Below are 20,689 nucleotides of genomic sequence, written 5' to 3' on the forward strand. Positions count from 1 at the left end.
TGTTTGGCTGTTACCAACCTACTCCCCGCAGCCTCTCCCACCTGGGAAGGTAGAGTAGGTTTAATTGGGTTCCATAAGCACTCTATTCAAGGTCCTCTACGTGGAACGGAGGGATCATGTGACTTGCAAATGGCTGGCACTTGTGCCTACACCTCTACCCTGCCACGGCAGACAGGGCTAATCAGTGACATTCCTGCAGCGTGGCCGAGGAATTGGAGCCCTAGCTGAAACGCATTCCTTGCCCCTGGTGTGCTCGGTTCTGGGAGGTGAGGCAGGGTGCGATCCGCGCTTTGCCGGAGACCTAACCACAGTGGATGGGGCCACAAGGGAGGGCACGTGGACCCCAGAGAAGGCTTCTGGGAGGAGAGGAGGTGATGTGTGAGTGGGGCCCTGAAGGGGAATAGGATTTTCTCATCCTGGAAAAGGGTGGTGGGCGCTCCAGGCAGAGGGAAGGGCAGGGCAGGAGTTGGCAGGTGTGAAAGGGAAGATGTCCATGCATTTGTGAGCCAGCCGGCCGGGCGCTCCCGTGTGCCGGGGACACAGACAGAGCTTTTGCTCTCGTGGGGCTTAGATTCTGATGATAATACACAACCAAATCAATATATACTATCACATCTGGTCAGTGAGTGCTGGGACAAAAAATAAAGCAGGGAAAGGAGACAGAGTGGGATTGGGGTCAGGAGAGACCTCTCAGCAGGGACTTGTGAGCAAAGGGCTGCGTGCAGAGAGGGCTGGGTAGGTGGTAAGAGATGCCATGGAAGGGGGCCAGGGCACTGATGCTCTCCCCGCCCCAAACAGGACCCCTTCCCTCCCAGCCCCCTTCCCCATCCTCGCCAAACAGGGAGCCCTCTGATGGGGCTGGGCCGGGTAGACCCAGGGTGTGCCCTTGGCTGCCTGGTAACCCTCTTCCTGACCTCGTGGTCTGGCCGCAGCTCACACCCCGGACAACTCCTTCATGGGCTTCGTGTCCGAGGAGCTCAACGAGACGGAGAAGCAGCTCATCAGAGGCGGCAAGGCCAGCAACATGGCCGTGGCGTACGGCAAGGAGGCGAGTATCTGGAAGGTGAGCCCCGCTGAGCGCAAGCACCCGCCCTCGGCCCCCAGGGGCTCCCCGCCCCAGGATTCGGCTCCCATCTGCCGCCCCCGCACCGGACGACGGTGGGAAACAGCCCCACCAATGGGTCAGAAAAGAGGCCTCGAACTGCCTTTGGAAGTACCACCCGGGGACTCATGCCTCACGCCTCTCCCTGCTCCCACGCTTTGCAACAAATTCAAATGGCTTAACCTTCCACCCTCCCTCAGATGGATCAAGACACTCTCACCCCGCAAAGGGGGTTTAGGCTAGACGTGGGGATTCTGTGGGATGGGAGGCCGTGGAGGAGCAGGAGAGGCCTAGGAACTGGAACCCCGTCTTCAGGGCGGGGTCCCACAAGAAGCACCACCAGCATGGGAGGGTACCCACTCACCCCGCCACTGACTTGTCCTCTCTCCTCTTTTCTCTCTGCCCCCCTGGCAACGAGGCAGCTCCAGGTATGCCACGTGTTCCCTTCGCCTCCCGCCCCCCTCTACTCTATAGGGTCTCCCCTGGGGGTGCTCCGGAGGCGGGCTCCCCGGGGTTTGTGGCTCCTGTGGATGGACCAGACCAAGGTGGGAGGAGGGTGACGGGGACAGCGGGGTCTCAGGCTCTTCCCGGGGCCCTCTGAGGGGAGGCAGGCCCTGGAGGTCAGGGTCCAGCTCCGCGTGGCGCGGGGCAGCTCCTAGGATGGGCCATTGACCTAAGGCAGGCGGCATGAGGCTACAGGTTAATAATAAAGATGCCGATCGTGGGGAACGTTGAGCAGCCCCCGTACCCCATGTCAAGCCTGTCACGTGACCATCTTAGTTACTGATTCTCATGCTGTGTTGATTAGGATTAAGTCCAGCTGTCACAGAAAAGCCCTGAATAATAGTGATGGAGGCAAGATGCAAGTATGTCTTCTTTTCTGTTGACAAACTCTGGAGGTGTCAGTCCTGGCCTGACCCCTGGGGCTCTTCTTCCCTGGTTGACCCGCCCTGTTTAGTTCCCACCCTGGTCTTGCCTCATCATTTAAGATGACCACAGACAGTGCACAGTCATTACATCTGCCCTCCAGCTGGGGGGTGGGGGGAGAGGAAGAGGAGGAAGGAGGAGGGGTGGGGGAAGGTCAGGTTTAGGGACGTCGCCTGACCGTTACGCGCATCTCTTCCCCATATGGCCCTGTGGCTAGGTCTCCGTCCCGTGGCCATGCCTGGTCTCGGGATGCTGGAAGTGGCTGTGCCCCCGGCAACCAGGTGCCCAGCTCAGCCCTGGAGTCCTGTGACTGAGGAAGGGGGAGGAAAGCGATATTATGGTTCATCTCATGGTCTGTGCCACAACAACCCTATGAGCCCATAGCCGTGGCTAATATTGGTCCATCCAGAGCTTACTGTTGCCAGGTGCTCGCATATATTTTCTCACTTGACCATCAACTACGAGGTTAGAGTGACAAGCTAGTTAAGTGGTGGGGCTGGGATTTGAAGCCACATCTAACTCTAAGAGCCAGAACACTTAACTCCGACTTTACGTAGCCTCCCCGTTATGACGCCTTGGATAGAGGCAGAGAGACGCTCTGGATTAAGCTGGACTATGGGTCCAAGCCCGGGCTGAGACATCAGTGCCCACTGCCAGGTGTGGGGAGAGGGGCGAGGACTCATCCTCATTTGAGGCCAAACAAGCTGGCTGCCAGGATGCCCGGGGTGCTGGGAGCGAGCACAGACGGTGTCTGCTTGGACCAGAAAATACTGTTAAGAAACTGCTCCAAGAGAATGAGAGGTTATGAGGCCTGGGAAGAGAACAGTTTTCTCTCTAGCTCAGGAGCCTCTGGGTTAGCCAGGAGCAACGCTGTGCAGCAAGAGACCTCAAAGCAGCTGCTTCCAAAAAAAGACATCTCTGCTCTGGTCTTTGTGACCCAGGGAAGGCAGAGGTGGCCGGCTGAAGAAAGGAATGACAGCAGTATCCTGGGACAAGTGCCATCTAGAGTTCAGGGGACCAGGTGGCGAGAAGCGGAGGAGGGAGGAGGGTATGAGGTCGTGACATCCTTAGGGGAGCGGCAGCCGGGGTCAGGAAGAGGGCTTTGGAGGAGGCTTGTCTTATCCTGGGTCCCCAGAGCTGGAGGCTAAGGCTTAGATGCTGCTGTTTTAGGAGAGCCTGTCCCAGGGAGCAGGACTGAGGGATGGGAGAGAGGCTGCTCGTCCGGATGCAGGGCAAACCCAGCCTTGCTGTTGGAGGAAACATTCCAGACCTCAGGAGTGCTTCTGGGAGAGCTAAGGTGGACTTTTCAAACTGCAGCTTAGCTCTGGTTGTTTTCCTCCTCTGGTTTACTGAGGTATAATTGACAAAGAGAAATTGTATGTATTTAACGTGTACAACATGATGGCTTGATAAACATTTATATTGTGAAACGAGTGCCACAGTCAAGCTAATTAACACATCCACCACCTCAGTTATCATGTGTGTGTGGTGAGAACATTTAAGATGGACTGCCTTAGCAAATTCCAAGTATACAATATAGGTTTATTAACTATAATCACCATGCTGGACATTAACTCCCTGAATTTATTTATCTTAAAACTGAAAGTATGTCTCCTTTGACTCATATGTCCCCATCCCCCCCCCACCCAGCCCTTGACACACACCATTCTACTGTTTCTATGAGTTTGACTCTTTTCAATTCTGCATATTAGTGAGATCATGCAGTATTTGTCTTTTTTTAACTCAGAGAGCCTTGATTAGCCTTTAAAATGAAGCAGAATAACTTAGAAACAATAGAATAAAAGGATATCAGAGGACTTTATATGTATTAAGAGTAATTATTGTTTTGTAAAACTTTAAGTTTTCATACATAAATACACACACGTGTATGATTAGGTGAAAAAAAGTTGCTCAACAGTGCATGTAACGTGAACCTATTTGTGCATGTATGTGTGTGGTGTTTTTTTTGTTTTTTTTTTTTTTGCGGTACGCGGGCCTCTCACTGCTGTGGCCTCTCCCGTTGCGGAGCACAGGCTCCGGACACGCAGGCTCAGTGGTCATGGCTCACGGGCCCAGCCGCTCCGCTGGGATCTTCCCTGACCGGGGCACGAACCCGTGTTCCCCCGCATCGGCAGGCAGACTCTCAACCACTGCGCCACCAGGGAAGCCCGTATGTGTGTGTTTTAAAGGAAATGTACACCTGCTTATAATGCATAAAAGATCTGAGGAAGGCACACAAGAAACTGTTAATAATAGCTGCTCTGGTAATGGGATCAGGAAGTTGAATGGGGGCTTTGGAGACATTTTCTAAACACTTTATGTCCTTGATTTGATTCTTTTCTAGGGCCATAATTCAGTTTTATAATAAGTAATCCTTTTACATTTTTGGTGTGATTACTGATGTGATTTGGCTCTGAATCTACCATTTTATTAGTTGGTTTCTTTTTTTTTTTTTTACCTGTTCTATGTTCCTTTTCCGTTCATTTCTTATCCTTTTACATTGATATATTTTAAAAAATCCACCTCCCTTTAGCTAATTGTACTCTCATATTCTTTTGGTCCCGATCTTCTTAATATTTTTATACCCTAAAGGTTATAACACGCACCTTTGACTTATCAAAGTCTAAGCCAATACTTTTACGTTTCATTGGGTTATAAAAGAACTTTAAAATGTTTTATTTCTATCCGGCCCCAACTTATATGTTTCATGGTATTTTAATACTCTCCAAATATTTTATATCCCACGATATATTATTATCATTGTTGTTGTTATTGCTGCTGTTGTTTTGCAAAGTCAATATTCATTTACGTTTACCCACATTTACCCTTTGTATTGTTCTCTGTTCCTTCTTACATCTCTGAGATTCCATCTGGAATCATTGTCCGTCTCCAGAAGAAACCAACTTAGTCTGGGACTGCTGTTTTTGATTTTCTAAGAATGTCTCGGAGGATATATTCATTATGTACAAATTCTAGCTTGTCCTCTGCCTTCTGTCATTTCTGTTGAGAAGTCAGTGTAGGTCTGATTGTTCCTTTAAAGGTAATTTCTTTTTTGTGTTTTCCTTTGCCTGGTTTGAAGGCTTCCGTTTGGTTTTCAGAAGTTTTACTATGAAAAGCCTGTATGGTTTTTTGCTTGTTTGTTTGTTTTGTTTTGTTTTTATCCTACATGGAGTTTGTAGATCTCTTTGGATCTGTGGTTTGACCTTTCACTAATTTTAGGAAATTCTCAGCTACTCTCTCTTTAAATGTTGCTTCTGCCCCAATCTCTCTCCTGTACTTCTGGGACTCCATTTACACAGACATTAAATCTTCATTATAAACCCTTGTCTCCAGCATTCTTTTCTGCAGTTTCCATCCTTTAGTTTCTCTATGCTTCACTCTGGATGTTTTCTTTTGTTCTTTCAGTAAGTGAAGTTTCTCTTCAGCTGTGTTTAATCTGCTGTTAAATCCATCCATTTAGTCTTTAGTTTCTGCCACTGTGGGGTTTTTTTTTCCATTTGGTTTCAAATTTTATCTTCTATTTCCTAGACTATATTCAGCATATTTATCTTAAAGTCTGTGCCTGGTAACTCCAGCATATAGATCTCCTATGAATCTGTTTTTATTGTCGTGTCTCTTGGGTGTTGATCATATAGTCTTGTCTCTTTATGTACGTGATTTTTTTTAAAAAAATCAAGGTATTTAAATTTTTAAATTTAAAAATCTATTTTAATAGCTTTATTGGGGAAAATTGACATGCAATACACTAAACTTGTTTAAAGTGTATAATTTTATGGCTTCTGACTTACGTGAAACCATCACCACAATCATGAGAGAGAATAGAGTGCTAACTAATATTACTAAACACAAGTTTAGTAATGTTTTTCTTTTCCTCTCTCCATCACCCCTGAAATTCCCTTCTTCCCTTTGGCATCTCTTCCTCCCATCTCTCCTCTCCTCATCTCCAGGCAGCCAGTGGTCTGCTTTCTGTCGCTATGGATTAGTTCTCATCTTCTATTGATATAATTTTATATAAATGGAATCATATGGTATATATTCATATTTGTCTGGATTTTCTCTCTGAGTATAATTATTTTGAGATTCCTTCATCCTGTTGCATGTAACGATAGTTCATTCCTTTTTATTGCTGAGTAGTATTCCATTGCGTGGATGGACTACACTTTATCCATTTACCTGTTAGTGGACATTTGGGTTGTTTCCAGTATTTGGCTATTACAAATAAAGCTGTTATGAACGTTCGCATACATATCTTTGTACACACATATGCTTTCATTCCTTGTGGGTAAATACCTAGGAGTGGAATGGCTGGGTCATATTGTAGAACTGTGTTTAACGTTTGAAGAAAAGTGGTTTTGCCATTTTACAATCCTGCCAGCAATGTATGAGAGTTCCAATTCCTTTACAAATTCATCAATACTTGGCATGGTCAGTCTTTCTAATTTTAGCCATTTTAACAGGTGTGCGGTATTATCTTATTGTGGGTTTAATTTGTAATTCTCTAATGACTAAGGATGTTGACTATGTTTCTCTGTGCTTATTTGTCTTCCGTTCATCTTTTTTGGTGAAATACCTTCAAAAAGGTTGCCCATTTAAAAGATTGGGTTGTTTATTTTCTTATTATTGAGTGGTTAGAGTTCTTTACATATTCTGGATATAGGTTCTTTAACAAATAGATGCTTTGCAAAAATTTTCTCCCAGGCTGTGGCTTGTCTTTCTCTTAACAGCATCTTTCAAAGAGCAAAAGTTTTTAATTTTAATGAAGTCCAGTGTTTTCTTTTACGGATTGTGCTTTTGGTGTATCCAGGAAATCTTTGTCTAACCCCAGGTCACAAAGATTTTTCTCCTATGAGTTTTATAGTTTTAGGTTCACATTTAAGTCTGTGATCCAGTTTGAATTAACTTTTATATATGATATGAAGTATGGGTTGAAGTCCTTTTTTCCCTTCCCTTTCCTTTTTTTTTTTTTTTTTGCATATAGAGTGATCCATGACTGTATGTTGAAAAGATTATCCTTCCTCTACTGAAATGTCTTTGCATCTTTGCCAGGATTCAATTGACCCTACATGTGTAGGTCTATTTCTGGACTCTCTGTTCTGTTCTGTTGATCTGTCTCTCTCGATGCCAATATCACACTGTCTTGATTCCTGTAACTCTACAATAAGTCTTGAAATCAGGTAATATAACTGCCCAATTTCTTCTTCTTTTTCAAAGTCATTTTGTCTCTTCTAGGTCCTTGCATTTCCAAATGAGTTTTAGAATTAGCTTGTCAATTCCTATTTTAAAAAGCCTGCTGGGATTTTGATTGGGATTTTACTGGTTCCCTTTTCTTTTTGAGGAAAGCTACCTCTAGGTAGTTCTGGAAAATGAATATGAAAAACTGTAGAAATAATTTGAGGTCAAGGATGATACTCTCTTCTTCCAGAGAGGATTTACTTTTATCCTTGGATTGCAGCTGGGGCCCTAGCAGTCCCAGGTCACCTCAACCAATGATAGTGATTGAGACAATTTTAAAAGGATTCAGCCCCTGCCAGAGCTGCTCTAGTTCTGGTCCCTCCTTTCTTCCAGGCTGTAACTCCTCAGAGTTCCAGCCCAAAGTGTGGATTTCCATCAGGGCTCCCCATCTTTGGCAGGCCCCAAACTCTGACTTTTGTCTTCCAGGTCTGCTTAGCTGCCTAGATGCTGCCCCTGGAATCAGCAGGTGCCCCCAGGAGGAAAACCAACCCCAACGCTGGCCTCAGCAATCTCTTTTCCTCCTTCTCCCTGGTCTTGGCCTTGTCATTCTTCATTCTTTGTTAGATTTTCCAGGGCCTTCATAGATGTCTTTTACATTTTCCCGTTTTTCCTGGTCATTCTCAGAGGCAGGGCTGATCTGCATTACCCAAAGTGGAAGGCCTCCTTGTGAAAAATGTATACAGTTTGAGTTTCAAAATGTTAATTGTTAACAATTATTCTGACGTCCATTGATAATATTCTACAAGAGCTGTGGTTAATAAAGTGAACCTGGGCTGGAGCTCATGGTGGTCTGATCTCACGCTGGCTGGCGGGACGTGGGGAACCATGAGTTCTTTTCCTCTGACCCATTGGCCTGTTGGGAACTAATCCTCCCTGAAGAGAGCCCCACGCCCCACCCTTCTCCGTGATCTCGAAGCTAATTCCCCTCCCTCTCTTCTGCGAGCCTCAGAAAACCTCTAAAAAATAGAACCCAGCAGCCGATCCCATGCTTGTTCCCGTCGAGGTCCTACACCGACCGCAGCTCGCTCCCAGCTCAGGGCCCTGGCCGTAGCGTCAGATGGGTGCCCGGACGCTGAGAGGTTATGTATTCACCTATGCTCCGTGCCTCCTCAGAGGTCCTTGGAGGTCATCAGGGATTCAGGGGAGGCCATGTAGCTCCAGCTGGATACAATTAAATGTTGGTCTCTATGGGAGACCTTTGGAAAGAAAACAGGTCGGTGGCTAAAAATAGTCTGGAGGCCTCTGGTCTAATCCAACCTCTGTAACTCATCGATAAAGAAATTGAGGACCAGAGAGGGCAGGGGCCTCCTCAGGGTCACACAGCTGGTTAGGGGCCGACCTGAGACTGGCCCCATGTTTTCCGACTTCCTGACCGGGGGCGTCTCTTCAGCTGGCTCTGCCGTCTGAGGTTGGAGCAAGGCTCCCATCCCCTCCATCTCCTCTTCCAGGGGAAGGAGAAGTTCCTGAGCATCCTGAACAAGTACATGGAGATCCACGGCACCGTGTACTACGAGAGCCAGCGGCCCCCCGAAGTCCCGGCCTTCGTGAAGAACCACGGCCTCTTGCCGCAGCCTGAGTTCCAGCAGCTGCTGCGCAAGGCCAAAGTGAGCCCCACCCCGTCCTCCGTCCTCACCCCAGCCCGGCCATAGATGTCCAGGAGGTGCCCATACGTGCCTGCCATGCCTGCCACCATCACTTGTGGCCCCCTCTACGTGTGGACATGCCCAGCACACTCTGCTGCCCTGAGCCTCGTGTCTGGGCCTCTTAGGGGCTGGTCAGAGCTGGGGGCAGAGATGGGGATGGTCATCAGGCAGGGGAGGCCCCACAGTGAAACGGATCTGAGTGGGGCTCAGTGATGGTGAAGAGGAGTTGGGCTGCCCACCTGCCCCCCCGCCCCAACAGCAGTCCAGCCCAGCTGACTCCTGGACCTGGCTTTCAGAGCCACTGAGAGGGTGGAAGGGCAGGCTGGGGGCAAAGGGACGGGGCGCAGCCTGGCTGGAGTTCCATCGGGCCAGTAGTTCTGACGAACTGCTTCTGGAATTCCCTGAGCTGTGTCCCTGAAGCGTGATCCTGCTGTTGGGCCCTGAAGTGTCAGCGAAGGCTGGAGAGTCTCTAGCCAGCTGCCAGGTCCTCTCCTGTTCTCACCATAACTTATTTCTTCAGGCCTCATGTGTGTGTGTGTGTGTGTGTGTGTGTGTGTGTATGTGTGTGTGTGTGTGTGTGTGTGTGTGTGTGTCAGGGTGGAGAGAGGTTATCTTTGTGCAGTGAGCAACCTGAACAACCCTACATGGCAACCCCAGATTCAGAATCACTTATTGATCACCTTCCAGGGGCCAACCCTATGAGCACTCCTAGTACAAGTCAGGTACTGAATGAATGTTTTTTGGGTGAATGAGTAAAGGTCCTTTGAGGTCAGCTGTAGGAGTGGCCTGAAGCCTTCTAAGCTTGGGAACCCTTGTTCTTTTCCCCTCCAGAATCATAGCCTTTAGAGCAGGAGGAGGCCATTGATATGACCTAACTAGACGTCCTGATTTCACAATGGCTGAGGCACACAGCTGCTCTGGGCTCTCTGCTGCCCCAGCTGCCTCCTGTGAATGTCCCAACCCCAGCCTCACTCCCAGCTTCCTGGGGCTCCTGGGCTGTGATACCCAACCTTCCCTGACCATCGTGCCACCTCGGTTCTGCAGCTCTTCATAGGGTTTGGCTTCCCCTACGAGGGCCCTGCCCCGCTGGAGGCCATCGCCAACGGCTGTGTCTTCCTGCAGTCCCGCTTCAGCCCGCCCCACAGCTCGCTCAACCATGAGTTCTTCCGGGGCAAACCCACCTCCAGAGAGGTGAGTGGGAAGGGCCTGGTCCCACATCGGGAGGGTCCGAGATGGGACCCCTGCAGTTCCTGGAAGGGGGAGACTGAGACACGGGGTGAAGGGAGAGATAGGACAGATGGGTGGGGGGCTTTTGCTCTTCACGCAGCCCAGCTTGGCAGGCAGAGGGAGAAGCCTCCCATCTCTGTGCCCTGGCTAGGTGTTCTCCCAGCATCCCTACGCAGAGAGCTTCATTGGCAAGCCCCACGTGTGGACTGTCGACTACAACAACTCAGAGGAGCTCGAAGCAGCCATCAAGACCATCGTGAGAACCCAGGTGAGGCTCGGATCCAGTCAGGCCACCAATATTCCTAAACTTTGCGTCTTTGCTATAATTAGAAGAAGATGCTCCTCTTGGTGAATTCAGACTTGCAGGCCTGGGCTGGCAACTTGGATGCGTGTGTGTTTGTTGAGGGAGTGGGGGGCAAACCTGCCTCTGTGCTGTGAGCAACCCGCACAACTGTACAGGGCAGCCCTGGATCCAGAATCATTTATCGCGTGTCTCTGGGGGCCGGGTCCTGTGAGCACTCCTGGCACAGGTTAAGTGCTGAGGAAATGTTTTCGGGATGAAAGCGTGAAGGTTCTTTGAACTCTGCTGTCTCTGTGGTCTTTCAGCAGCACATCTCAGACTATAACGTGCATACAGATCACCTGGGGGTCTTGTTAAAGCGCAGGTTTAGAGTCAGCAGGTTGGGTGGGGCTGAAGCCCTGCATTTCAAACCAGGTCTGGGTGGTGCCGCCTTTGCGTAGCAAGTGGGTAGAGCGTTCTGCGTTTCCTCCAGCAAGTAAGTGTTGGTGGGTGTGGGCGGAGGGCGAGGAGGGGCTCGTGCAGCTCCTCTCCCTGGTGGACACCTCTGTGGCTTCTGATGGCTCCCTGTGCATGTGCGCTCTCGCGGTCCCTTCATTTTGAGAAGCGGGCAGACTGTGTGAGCACATGGGGGAGGGGCAGCCCTGCTCTCCGTGATCCCTCTGGACCCATTTCTTGCTGTAGCTCGGACACCAGGCTGAGCAAAAAACCCCACTCCTGTCAGGTCCCCTTCTCTGCCCATCACCAAGGTCACCGAGCGTGCCCTCCCTGGCGGGGGGCTGGGGGTGGTTGTGCTGCTCTGGGCGGACCTGTGGCAGAATCAGAGAGCATTAGGCTGCTGGGGCAGGGGCCACCGCAAGGGAGAGCCCTGCCCGGGAGGACACACAGCTGTCTGGGGAGCTGGGGACACTGCCGGGCTTTGGGCAGAGGCCAGCGCGCATCGATGCCCCATACGGTCTTAAGGGCTTAACTTCGGGTCCAGAGCCCTGCTTGGTTGTCCTGACCGTGAGGCAGGGCTGCGTATTTTTTTAAATTTTCTTTTGGCCGTGCCATACAACTTGCAGGATCTTAGTTTCCTGATCAGGGATTGAATCCAGGCCCTGGCAGTGAAAGTGCCAAGTCCTAACCACTGGACTGCCAGGTTTTTTTTTTTTTTTTTTTTTTTGCGGTACGCGGGCCTCTCACTGCTGTGGCCTCTCCCCTTGCGGAGCACAGGCTCCGGACGCGCAGGCTCAGCGGCCATGGCTCACGGGCCCCACCGCTCCGCGGCATGTGGGATCTTCCCGGACCGGGGCACGGACCCGTGTCCCCCGCATTGGCAGGCGGACTCTCAACCAGTGCGCCACCAGGGAAGCCCTTTTTTTTAAAATTTTACTTATTTATTTATTTGGTTGCACCAGGTCTTAGTTGCGGCAGGCGGGGTCCTTAGTTGAGGCTCGCCGACTCCTTAGTTGTGGCATGCGAACTCTTAGTTGAGGCATGTGGGACGTAGTTCCCTGACCAGGGACTGAGCCCGGGCCCCCTGCACTGGGAGCTCAGAGTCTTAACCACTGCGCCACCAGGGAAGTCCCTGCATTGTTTTTTCTTTTTAACACCCTCCTGCATCCCGTGGATCAGTCCCTCCCATTCGGCACTCTCGGTCTTAGCCCACCCCCTCAGCAAATGACCCCAGAAAATCCATGCCCACCCTGCCCACCCCCTTCTTCTACCCACCCCACTCTCGTCCTTCCCTCCTGTCTGGGTGTGAGTGTTTCTCTAGTGAAAGTACCAAGGAAACTGCTGTGTCTCAGCCTAGGTGCATCTCTGGTCGTGGCAGATGTGGCCAGGTTGACCCGCGAAGTGGCTGAACCCCTGGACCTCCACCAGTGGTGCAGGGAGAGCCCTCCGCCCCCTCTTAAGCAACCGCTTAAACAAATCCTCCTCTGCTGGAAGTTCCTCCAGGTCCTGGACTGAGGTTGGGCTCTTCCCGGAGCTGACCCCAGGCAGGGATTTGAGCACAAGTAGTTTATCTGGGGGGTGATTCCAGGAAGGAAGGTCCTGGAGTGCCGGTGAGTCAGGGTGTGTCATCAAGAAGGTTACCCCTGCCTCCAGCCACCTGGTGCTCAGTGCCGGCGGGGACCTCCGAGAGGTGGGGTACTCGCATCCCGGATTGTCCTGAGAAATGAGGAGACTGGGGTGTTTTTCCCACAGCTGCATCCACTGCTGGCTGAGACTGAACCGGGAGGGCAGGTGTCAGCTCTCAACACTGAGCTGAGCAAGCTAGAGAAAGCCGCCCACCCCCCGACAGACGGTGGGGGAGGGCGCTGTGAGAACCTGCCCTGCAGGGGACCCCCATCCTGCACTCTGTCCCTGCTCCCTCTCTGCACCCCTTGCAAAAGCAACTCTCTGGGACTTCCACCCTAGGGGAGCAGGGGCGGGGTGGGAAGGGGACCAGGAAGGCTTTTGTCCACCCCCAGGCCTCAGGTCGGGCTCCACCTTCAAGATCCCTGGTGACTGAGTGAGCGAGATCCCAGCCCTGTGGAGAGCCATGTTCCCAGCCGCAGACCTAAACAGGGGTGTATGTTGGGGGGCGTCTGTGCGTGTGAGCATGCTCATCTATTCACGCGTTATTTCTGGCTGGACACAAGAAATTGATAACAGTGCCTGCCCTGGGGAAGGGGCTGGGCATCTGGGGTCAGAGGAGAACTTGCTTTGCCTTGTTTTCTCTTGATTTTTTAAAACATGAACATCTGTTTAATTGTTAGTTAATTAAAAATCAGGGCTTCCCTGGTGGCGCAGTGGTTGGGAGTCCGGCTGCCAGTGCAGGGGATGCGGGTTCGTGCTGCGGAGCGGCTGCGCCCGTGAGCCATGGCCGCTGAGCCTGCGCGTCCGGAGCCTGTGCTCCGCAGTGGGAGGGGCCACGACAGTGAGAGGCCCGCTTACCGCAAAAAGAAAAAAAAAAAATCAGTAACAAAAGGGTCCAGGAACCAAGGTACTGCAAATTCGTCAGGCTGACTTGCAGCTGGACCCCAAACCAGCCCGTGGCCCCCCTGCCTTTAGCCATCCCACCCCCACCCTGACTCTTGGGCAGTTAACCCTTTACCCGAGAATTGCCTGAGAGGTGTTTAAAATGCAGATTCCTGGGCCTATCCCCAGCGTCTGATTTAAAAGGACCGGTGCAGCCTTGGAGTTTGCGGGTTTTTAAAATTTTTTATTGAAATCTTGCTGGTTTGCTCCCGCCCCCTTCCCCCCTCATCATCACAGGCCAGCAATCCCGGCAGGACCAGCACCTGCCGTTCTGTCCAGACGGATCACCGCGCACACCTGTAATTAGACCTAATGGGGGTAATTTCCAGGCAGGCTGGCTCCTCCGGTGGGAGATTCACGGCAGGCGGGACGTGGCTGCTGCGAATGGTCCCCTCCCTCGCACGGGTGGAGGGGGGCTTAGAATCACCACGTGACGGGCTTCAAACCACCCCGGGGGATGACTCGGTGGCTGCCGCCAGGAGCAGGCAGGGTGATATTTGGAGGGGAAATCTCTTCTCTGGTGGGTTTATTTATAACCAGGACTTGAAGTCTTGGATCCGAGGCGACTGGGGATCCCCTGGGGCAGCAGCTGGCGGCCGGGGCCTCCGTGGCCATCAGCTGGGGTTGGGATTGGCTGTGTGGAGCTCAGGGCTGGAAAGGCTGTGCTGGCTGATGGGCTGTGAAGTGGTGGCTGGATGTGGACCTGGGGATTCTCTGGGATCCTGGATCTGCCCCAGGATTAAGGACACCGACTCACAGGGCAGGTGAAGTCAGAACCGCGGCGCGGTCAGATGGGTGGGGCCTGGTCCCGAGAATCAGTCCTGGTGGTATCTGCTGCTTCCCTGAGACCCTCCTCAGCTTGAAGTCGGGGGTGTCCCCTGGGCCAGAGGGCCCATGATGGGCCTCCAGCCCTTCGAGGTGGGGTCTACAGGAGGCAGGACCCAGCGCAGCCTGATTGGGTTCTGACACACCCATCTCTGATGCGGAGAAAGGACTTGGGCAGACCAGCAACATTTCACTACCTGGGCTGAAACTGCCTGATTTCTGGAGCTGCTGGCAGGGAAACGGCATCATCAGGAGGCAGCTGGGCTGGGTATGGTGCCAACACACATGGTGGGGAGTGGGGGGTGGGGCCAAAGGCTAAAAGAGACCTTCCTCTGAGTCTGAGACGAACATCTCCCAGGTCACCGCCATCTCGCCTCCCGCCCACCTGGCCGACAGTCTCCTCCAAGGAGGCTGTGTGTGCTGGGCCACCGAGGGTTGCTGTAAACGGGGAGGGGGTGGCCAGGTAAGAAGACTGGAGAGGAGGTGGGGGTACCCGCGCTGGGGAGGCGGCCTCATCACCTCTTCCGTTCCCCTTGCTCCTTGCGCCCCAGCTACCAAATCCACCTGGTCCCGTCGGCCCCAGCGTGCGCTGTTCTGTAACTCTGATATTTAGACTGACGGTATGTGGCCTCCCTTTGGGGGCACCTAGTTCATGTAGCTCCCGGGTGCCTGGTCCGGGCAGGAAGCTTTACAAATGTCATCTCATTCCACCAGGCTGGGAGATGCCCTGTGTTGCTTTGCGTGCAACTTCCACATCTTGGGCAGAACACAGGCAGAGCTGGGGATGCTTTTTCGTTCCGTGACTAGTTCCTCAGGGACTCCTGGGTACCAGGCATTGTGCCAGGCCCCGGGGATTCAGTGGCGAACAGGTTGTGGTCCCACAGCCCATGGGGCTTATGACCTGAGGGAGACAAGGGATAAATCAGAGATGATGACACAGGCACTAATTCTCTACTGGGAAAGTCTGGAGTGTGTGCAAAGGAAAGTGGTCCTTTAACAGGAGGGGGGGGAGTGGAGGTCTGGGTCTGCTTCCTGGAGGAGGTGACGTCTAAGAGGGGAGGGTGCATCCGGTGGTTGGCTGGGGAAGAGCAGGCATCACGGCCGAGGAGGGGATGGAATGCCGAGCTTTAGGGAAAGAGGAGAAGCTCAGCGGAAGTGGGAGGGGGTCAGGGAGGGATGAGCTGTCGTGAGGCCCCCGAGGGCCACTGAAGGGTGCACCGGGGAGCGGGGCATCTGCATGGATAGGGTGGTCGGCTCCCTGGGTGCAGGCCGTGAGAGCCCCCAGATCTGGCTGCTCCCAGGGCCGAGCAGCCAGGTCTGGGGAGGCCCAGGGCTGCTCCTGCCCCATGTGTCTGCCTGTCTCTCGCACAGGTGGACCCCTACCTGCCCTACGAGTACACGTGTGAGGGGATGCTGGAGCGGGTCCATGCCTACATCCAGCACCAGGTAGGTGGGTCCCCCATTCTCTGTCTCCAGGGGCCGAGCTGGCTCCAGTGTCTGAGGCCCCACCTCTGCCCAGGGTGCAGCGTGCTTTAACCTCCAGGTCCTTCTCCAATCTGTTTGCTTCCGCGCGGGGGTTGGAGATGGGCGGGGCCGAGCAGTACTGCTCAGAGACCAGGCCTGGGCCACCCCTGCCCTGGGCCCCCAGCTCGAGTCTCAACCCCCATATCACAGCACAGAAATGCAAAGACTCATTTTTCATTTTTATTACACAGTTGTTTAGAAGTTTAGTGAGTGAGTGGGGCGTAGGGAAGACCCTCCCCCTGCACCCCCTACCCAAAGGATGAGTTGGGAGTGAGGTATTCCATTTCCCCTCTTGACAATGCTTTCCTCTGGGCAGGACTTCTGTGCGGCCCCAGGCCCTGCCCCCGCAGGGGCCCGAGCCCCGGAGAGCCCCTTCATCCTGGCCCCCAACGCCACTCACCTCAAGTGGGCCCGCAACGCCAGCTTGGCCCCCGGGGCCTGGCCCCCAGCGCACTCCCTCCGGGCCTGGCTGGCCGCCGCTGGGAGGGCCTGCACGGACGCCTGCCTGGACCACGGGCTGATCTGCGAGCCCTCCTTCTTCCCCTTCCTCAACAGCCAGGACGCCTTCCAGACGTGAGTGAGCCCTGGCCCGACCCGGCCCAGCTGACCTCACCTGTAGCTCCTTTGCTCCCGTGGCCGCCTTGCCCCCGGCCCTGCCAGCAGTGGGGGCATGCGGTGCTTTCCAGTGAGTCAGGAAGGATCCAGAAGGGACCCTCCGGGCAGGTATCCACAGCACAGCTGCCCACTCTTGGCAAAGCCTCTGCCCCAAACCACCAGGGGAAGCTCCCTGCTCAGTCCCTGACCTCCTCATCCCTCCCTCAGCCCCTGCCCAGCCTGTCTGGGCACCTTCTAGGTCCAGGCCACAGAAGCTGCCCCAGGTTCCCCCTGATGGGTGAGCCTGGGCCCCCCGCCCTCCTGCCCACTCTCCTCTCTCACAGCAGGGGTGAGAAGGAGCTGCAGCCCAGCGTTTGTCCTGGCGCCTCCTAGAGACGTCTCCCTGGGTCTGGAATGGGATGGGCCAGGGAGAGGGAGTGGGCAGTGCCAGGCTGGGGCAGCCCCCGCCCCGCACGCTGAGTGACCACCTCCGTTGGTGCCCACCCAGGCTGCAGGTGCCCTGTGATGGCACTGAGTCGGAGATGAACCACCTGTACCCGGCCTTTGCCCAGCCGGGCCAGGAGTGCTTCCTGCAGAAGGAGCCTCTGCTCTTCAGCTGCGCCGGCTCCAGCAGCAAGTACCGCCGGCTCTGCCCCTGCCGAGACTTCCGCAAGGGCCAGGTGGCCTTGTGCCAGGACTGTCTGTAAGGGCGCCCACCCGGCTGGCCCTCCCTGCCGCAGGAGAAAGCACCAGCAGATTCTGAGCTCCAGCGACCCGCCCTACCCACGCCCCCCCCCCCCCACGCCCGCAGGCTGGAGCCTCCTTTCTTGGCCGGGACGTGGGCCAAGCCGATAGGTGCGCAGGTCTGGGGAGGGAGGCAAGTCTGCCGAGTGCCTGGTGCCCGCCCTAGGCAGGCTCCTTGCTCTCACCCCAAGGGCTCGTGGCAGCGTTGTGGCCAAGCAGCTGGGGGTTGGTCAGAGGGTCCCACTGGCCCAGGAGCAGATGGTCGGAGGCCCCTTGCTTTGTGCAAGACCAGATCTGGACCAGGTGGAGTGAGGGCCTTTGTCCTTCTTGGGCCCAAGGATGGGGCCTCTGGGCATACGATAGAGGAAGCGGGGTGATGCTTGCCCAGTGGCCCACTGGAGGGTCCACAGAGTGGGGAGTGATGTGTGAGGGGTCAGCCTTGTCCCTGTGGAATTGTTTGGGGTGTGGACAGAAAGGGCCAGGGACTGGGGGAAGGCCAGGCTGGGGGACCCTGTTCATGCCTCCTCAGCCCCTCCACCCCTCCTGTTTTCCCAGATTCCCCTCCTTTCCACACTTGGGCACCACAGTTAGGGTTGCAGGGACCACTTAGACCCTGGGTTGAATTGTTTCCCTCTTGCTTATTCCAACTTTCTTCACTTTGGGCATTTCCTGAAACCTGTCCCAGCATGACTGCGATTCCAGACCGTGGATTTGTTTCCAAAGCCTCAGTCCCCACCCCAGCCTCTGAGCACAGGCTCTAGAATCTACCCTGCCCCCACCTCCTAGCATCTTTTGTCGGCTTGGGATGAAGCTTCAGCCCCATGGCACACGTGGCCCAGTTCCTGGATGCCCAGGCCTGCTACCCCCACGTAGCCACCCCTGCCCCATCAATGCTGTGTCCGTGTCCCTAACCTCCAGCTTCCTCCAGCCTCCAACCGCCTCTGGATCCAGCCGTCCATCCGTGTGGCATGCCTTCCCCTTCACCTGAGGAAACAGATCGGGCCGTCAGAAACACTGCCACCCCAACCCCGTCTTTAATCCCACTCCCTTCCAGGCAACCCGCCCCACCCACCTAGGCCTGCCCCTCCTCCCTTCCAGGGAGGCAGCCGCAGGGCCCTGCGTCCAGAGGGCGGGGCCTGAAGGTGGATACCTCCCATCAGAGAGCCCTCTCGGCCTGGGCAGCTCCTGTGGTCACAGAAACTCAACAGTCACCAAGGACCTGACCTGTTGGCGGAAAGCAATAGAGATACTCTTTTCTCTCTTTTTTTTTTTAAAGATTTCTTGAAATAATAAATATTTTATTGGGATGTGAGGTGCAGAGGAGGAGCTGTGCTATTTCTCATCTTTTCCTGGGATGCCCAGGCCTGGAGGAGTGAGGCGGTGTGAACACCCTGGGTGGGTGGGGGCGGGGGTGAATATCTGGGGCCCCCGGGCCCCTCCTCCACATTGTCACTCCATCTACAAAGTTGGGGCTGTGTCAGGCTGCCTAAAGGAAGTCCCTGCGTGCGCCAGAAGTCCACGGCCCCTCCCACCACTCCAGCACTGTGACTCCAGGGACCCCGCTTGACCAGCAGGGCTGGATCCAGTTCTGTTCACCTGGGGCTGGCCTCTGCTGGCTGTGGTTGCTGTGAGGTCAGAGAACATAAATGCATTTTGATGAGAGCCTGAGCCAGGTCGTGATAAGAAGACTAACTAGGGGAGGGAGATCAAGATGGCAGAGTAGGGACTTCCCTGGTGGCGCACTGGTTGAGAGTCCGCCTGCCGATGCAGGTGACACGGGTTCATGCCCTGGTCCGGGAAGATCCCACATGCCGCGGAGCGGCGGGGCCCGTGAGCCACGGCCGCTGAGCCTGCGCATCCGCAGCCTGTGCTACGGAAGAAGCCACAACAGTGAGAGGCCCGCGTACTGCAACAACAACAACAAAAAATACATCTATAGGGTTTCCCTGGTGGCGCAGTGGTTGAGAATCTGCCTGCCAATGCAGGGGACATGGGTTCAAGCCCTGGTCTGGGAAGATCCCACATGCCGCTAAGCAACTAGGCCCGTGAGCCACAACTACTGAGCCTGCGCGTCTGGAGCCTGTGCTCTGCAACAAGAGAGGCCACGACAGTGAGAGGCCCGCACACCGCGATGAAGAGTGGCCCCCGCTCGCCGCAACTAGAGAAAGCCCTCGCACAGAAACGAAGACCCAACACAGCCAAAAATAAATAAATTTTAAAAAAAATACATCTATAGGTGGAAGAGTTCTCCCAGAAAGCCAACTGAAAGCTGGCAGAAGATCTTTCACAACCAAAGCTGTAAGAAAGATCTCTTTGTAACCAGGTTGGACAGAAGAAAAAAAACAAAGCAGGATGGAAACTGGGCCCCTGGGAGGGAGCTCTGAAAGAGGAAAGGTTCCCTCATCTTGGGAGCCCTCTTTGCCATTTGGGAGCCCCGCTGGGGCAGACAGGGAGCTGGAGTGGCCTGGACTTTGCTCGGGAGGTGTGTGTGGGTGCTGACTTGCTGCCAGGCAGGGTAGAGAGAGACCAGCACCGACAGCGGCCACGTCTCCACACTTCTCAGCCCAAAACATGCTACTGCTAGTATGCACAGTGGCTGGGGCTTCAGCAGACAGACCCAGGGAGAAGACTTGATTTAGCTGTGTGGAAACAGCCCAAAGGGCCTGGAGTATGGTCTGGGCACCATTGTTAACACGTGCGAGACGGGGCGCGAGTCTGCCATATAAGACCCCTGCTGTCAGCATGCTCAGGTGGGGCGTGGCTACAGTGGCCATGGGCTCTGTGAGTGCATACACTGCGGGGGCAGGGCTGACATCTGAGCCTATTATCAGCACTCCCTCAGCAGGGGCAGGTCCAGCAGCAGCTGACTTTGTTGGTAGGCACACTGAGTGTCAGGCAGCATCACAGAATTGCATGTCCCCAGTGGGCAACCCCTGGGGAGGAATACACAAGGGTTCTTTTCCCAGTGGAAGTGCTCCAGTCCCACCTACCTCACACTGCAGTTTAGAGCCAGATCTGGGAGCTTCTACTCCAACAGCTGGGGAGCAGACCCTGCCCCCAACATAGCTGTGACAACCACAGAGCAAAGAGGAGGACCCACCCAACATCCAGTGCAGGCTCTGGTCACCACAACACCAAACACGCCCCCTATCAAAGGGACAACAGCCTGAGGAAAGACGTGGCAGACATCCATACCCAAAACAGCCCTCACACAAAAAATATTGGACTCACACAGTCTATACCGGGTCACTCCCACGTAAAAGCAGCCCTTTGAGACCACAGTAGAAAACTGTTTCTCCTAAATTCAGAGACAGAGAATTTAAGTAAAATGAAAAAGTGGAAGAACTACTCCCAATTAAAAGAACAAGAGAAATCCCCTGAAAAAACAATGAAACAGACCTCTTCAGTTGACCAGACCCCAAATTCCAAAAGGAGGTAATAAAAATGTTAAAGGAGTGAAGAAAGATTGATAGAAATATAGATCACTGTAACAAGGGACTAGAAACTATAAAGAGGAACCAGTCAAAATTAGACAACTCAATTGCCAAGATAAAAACTGAGCTAAAG

The 20,689-nt window shown here is 53.8% G+C and overlaps 1 protein-coding gene across 2 annotated transcripts in view; it reads left to right on the top strand.

Moving 5' to 3' along the window:
* MGAT5B (alpha-1,6-mannosylglycoprotein 6-beta-N-acetylglucosaminyltransferase B) overlaps positions 1–17,085 on the top strand; it is a gene marked incomplete at both ends in the record, with an annotated part of 66,306 nt that extends 49,221 nt beyond the window's left edge. The window contains 8 exons of one of the 2 annotated variants that reach the window (XM_082678873.1): positions 933–1,063; positions 1,446–1,530; positions 8,606–8,865; positions 9,949–10,095; positions 10,283–10,399; positions 15,632–15,706; positions 16,101–16,357; positions 16,887–17,085. In XM_082678873.1, coding sequence (XP_082534999.1) covers positions 933–1,063; positions 1,446–1,530; positions 8,606–8,865; positions 9,949–10,095; positions 10,283–10,399; positions 15,632–15,706; positions 16,101–16,357; positions 16,887–17,085 — 1,271 coding nt within the window. The remainder of the gene's footprint in view (positions 1–932; positions 1,064–1,445; positions 1,531–8,605; positions 8,866–9,948; positions 10,096–10,282; positions 10,400–15,631; positions 15,707–16,100; positions 16,358–16,886) is intronic. The other variant, XM_082678874.1, reaches the window with a different exon arrangement.
* Between the last annotated feature and the right edge of the window lie 3,604 nt (positions 17,086–20,689).

The sequence above is a fragment of the Grampus griseus genome, assembly GCF_964374135.1.
Source record: "Grampus griseus genome assembly, chromosome: 20".
In the NCBI taxonomy this organism is placed as follows: Eukaryota; Metazoa; Chordata; class Mammalia; order Artiodactyla; family Delphinidae; genus Grampus; species Grampus griseus.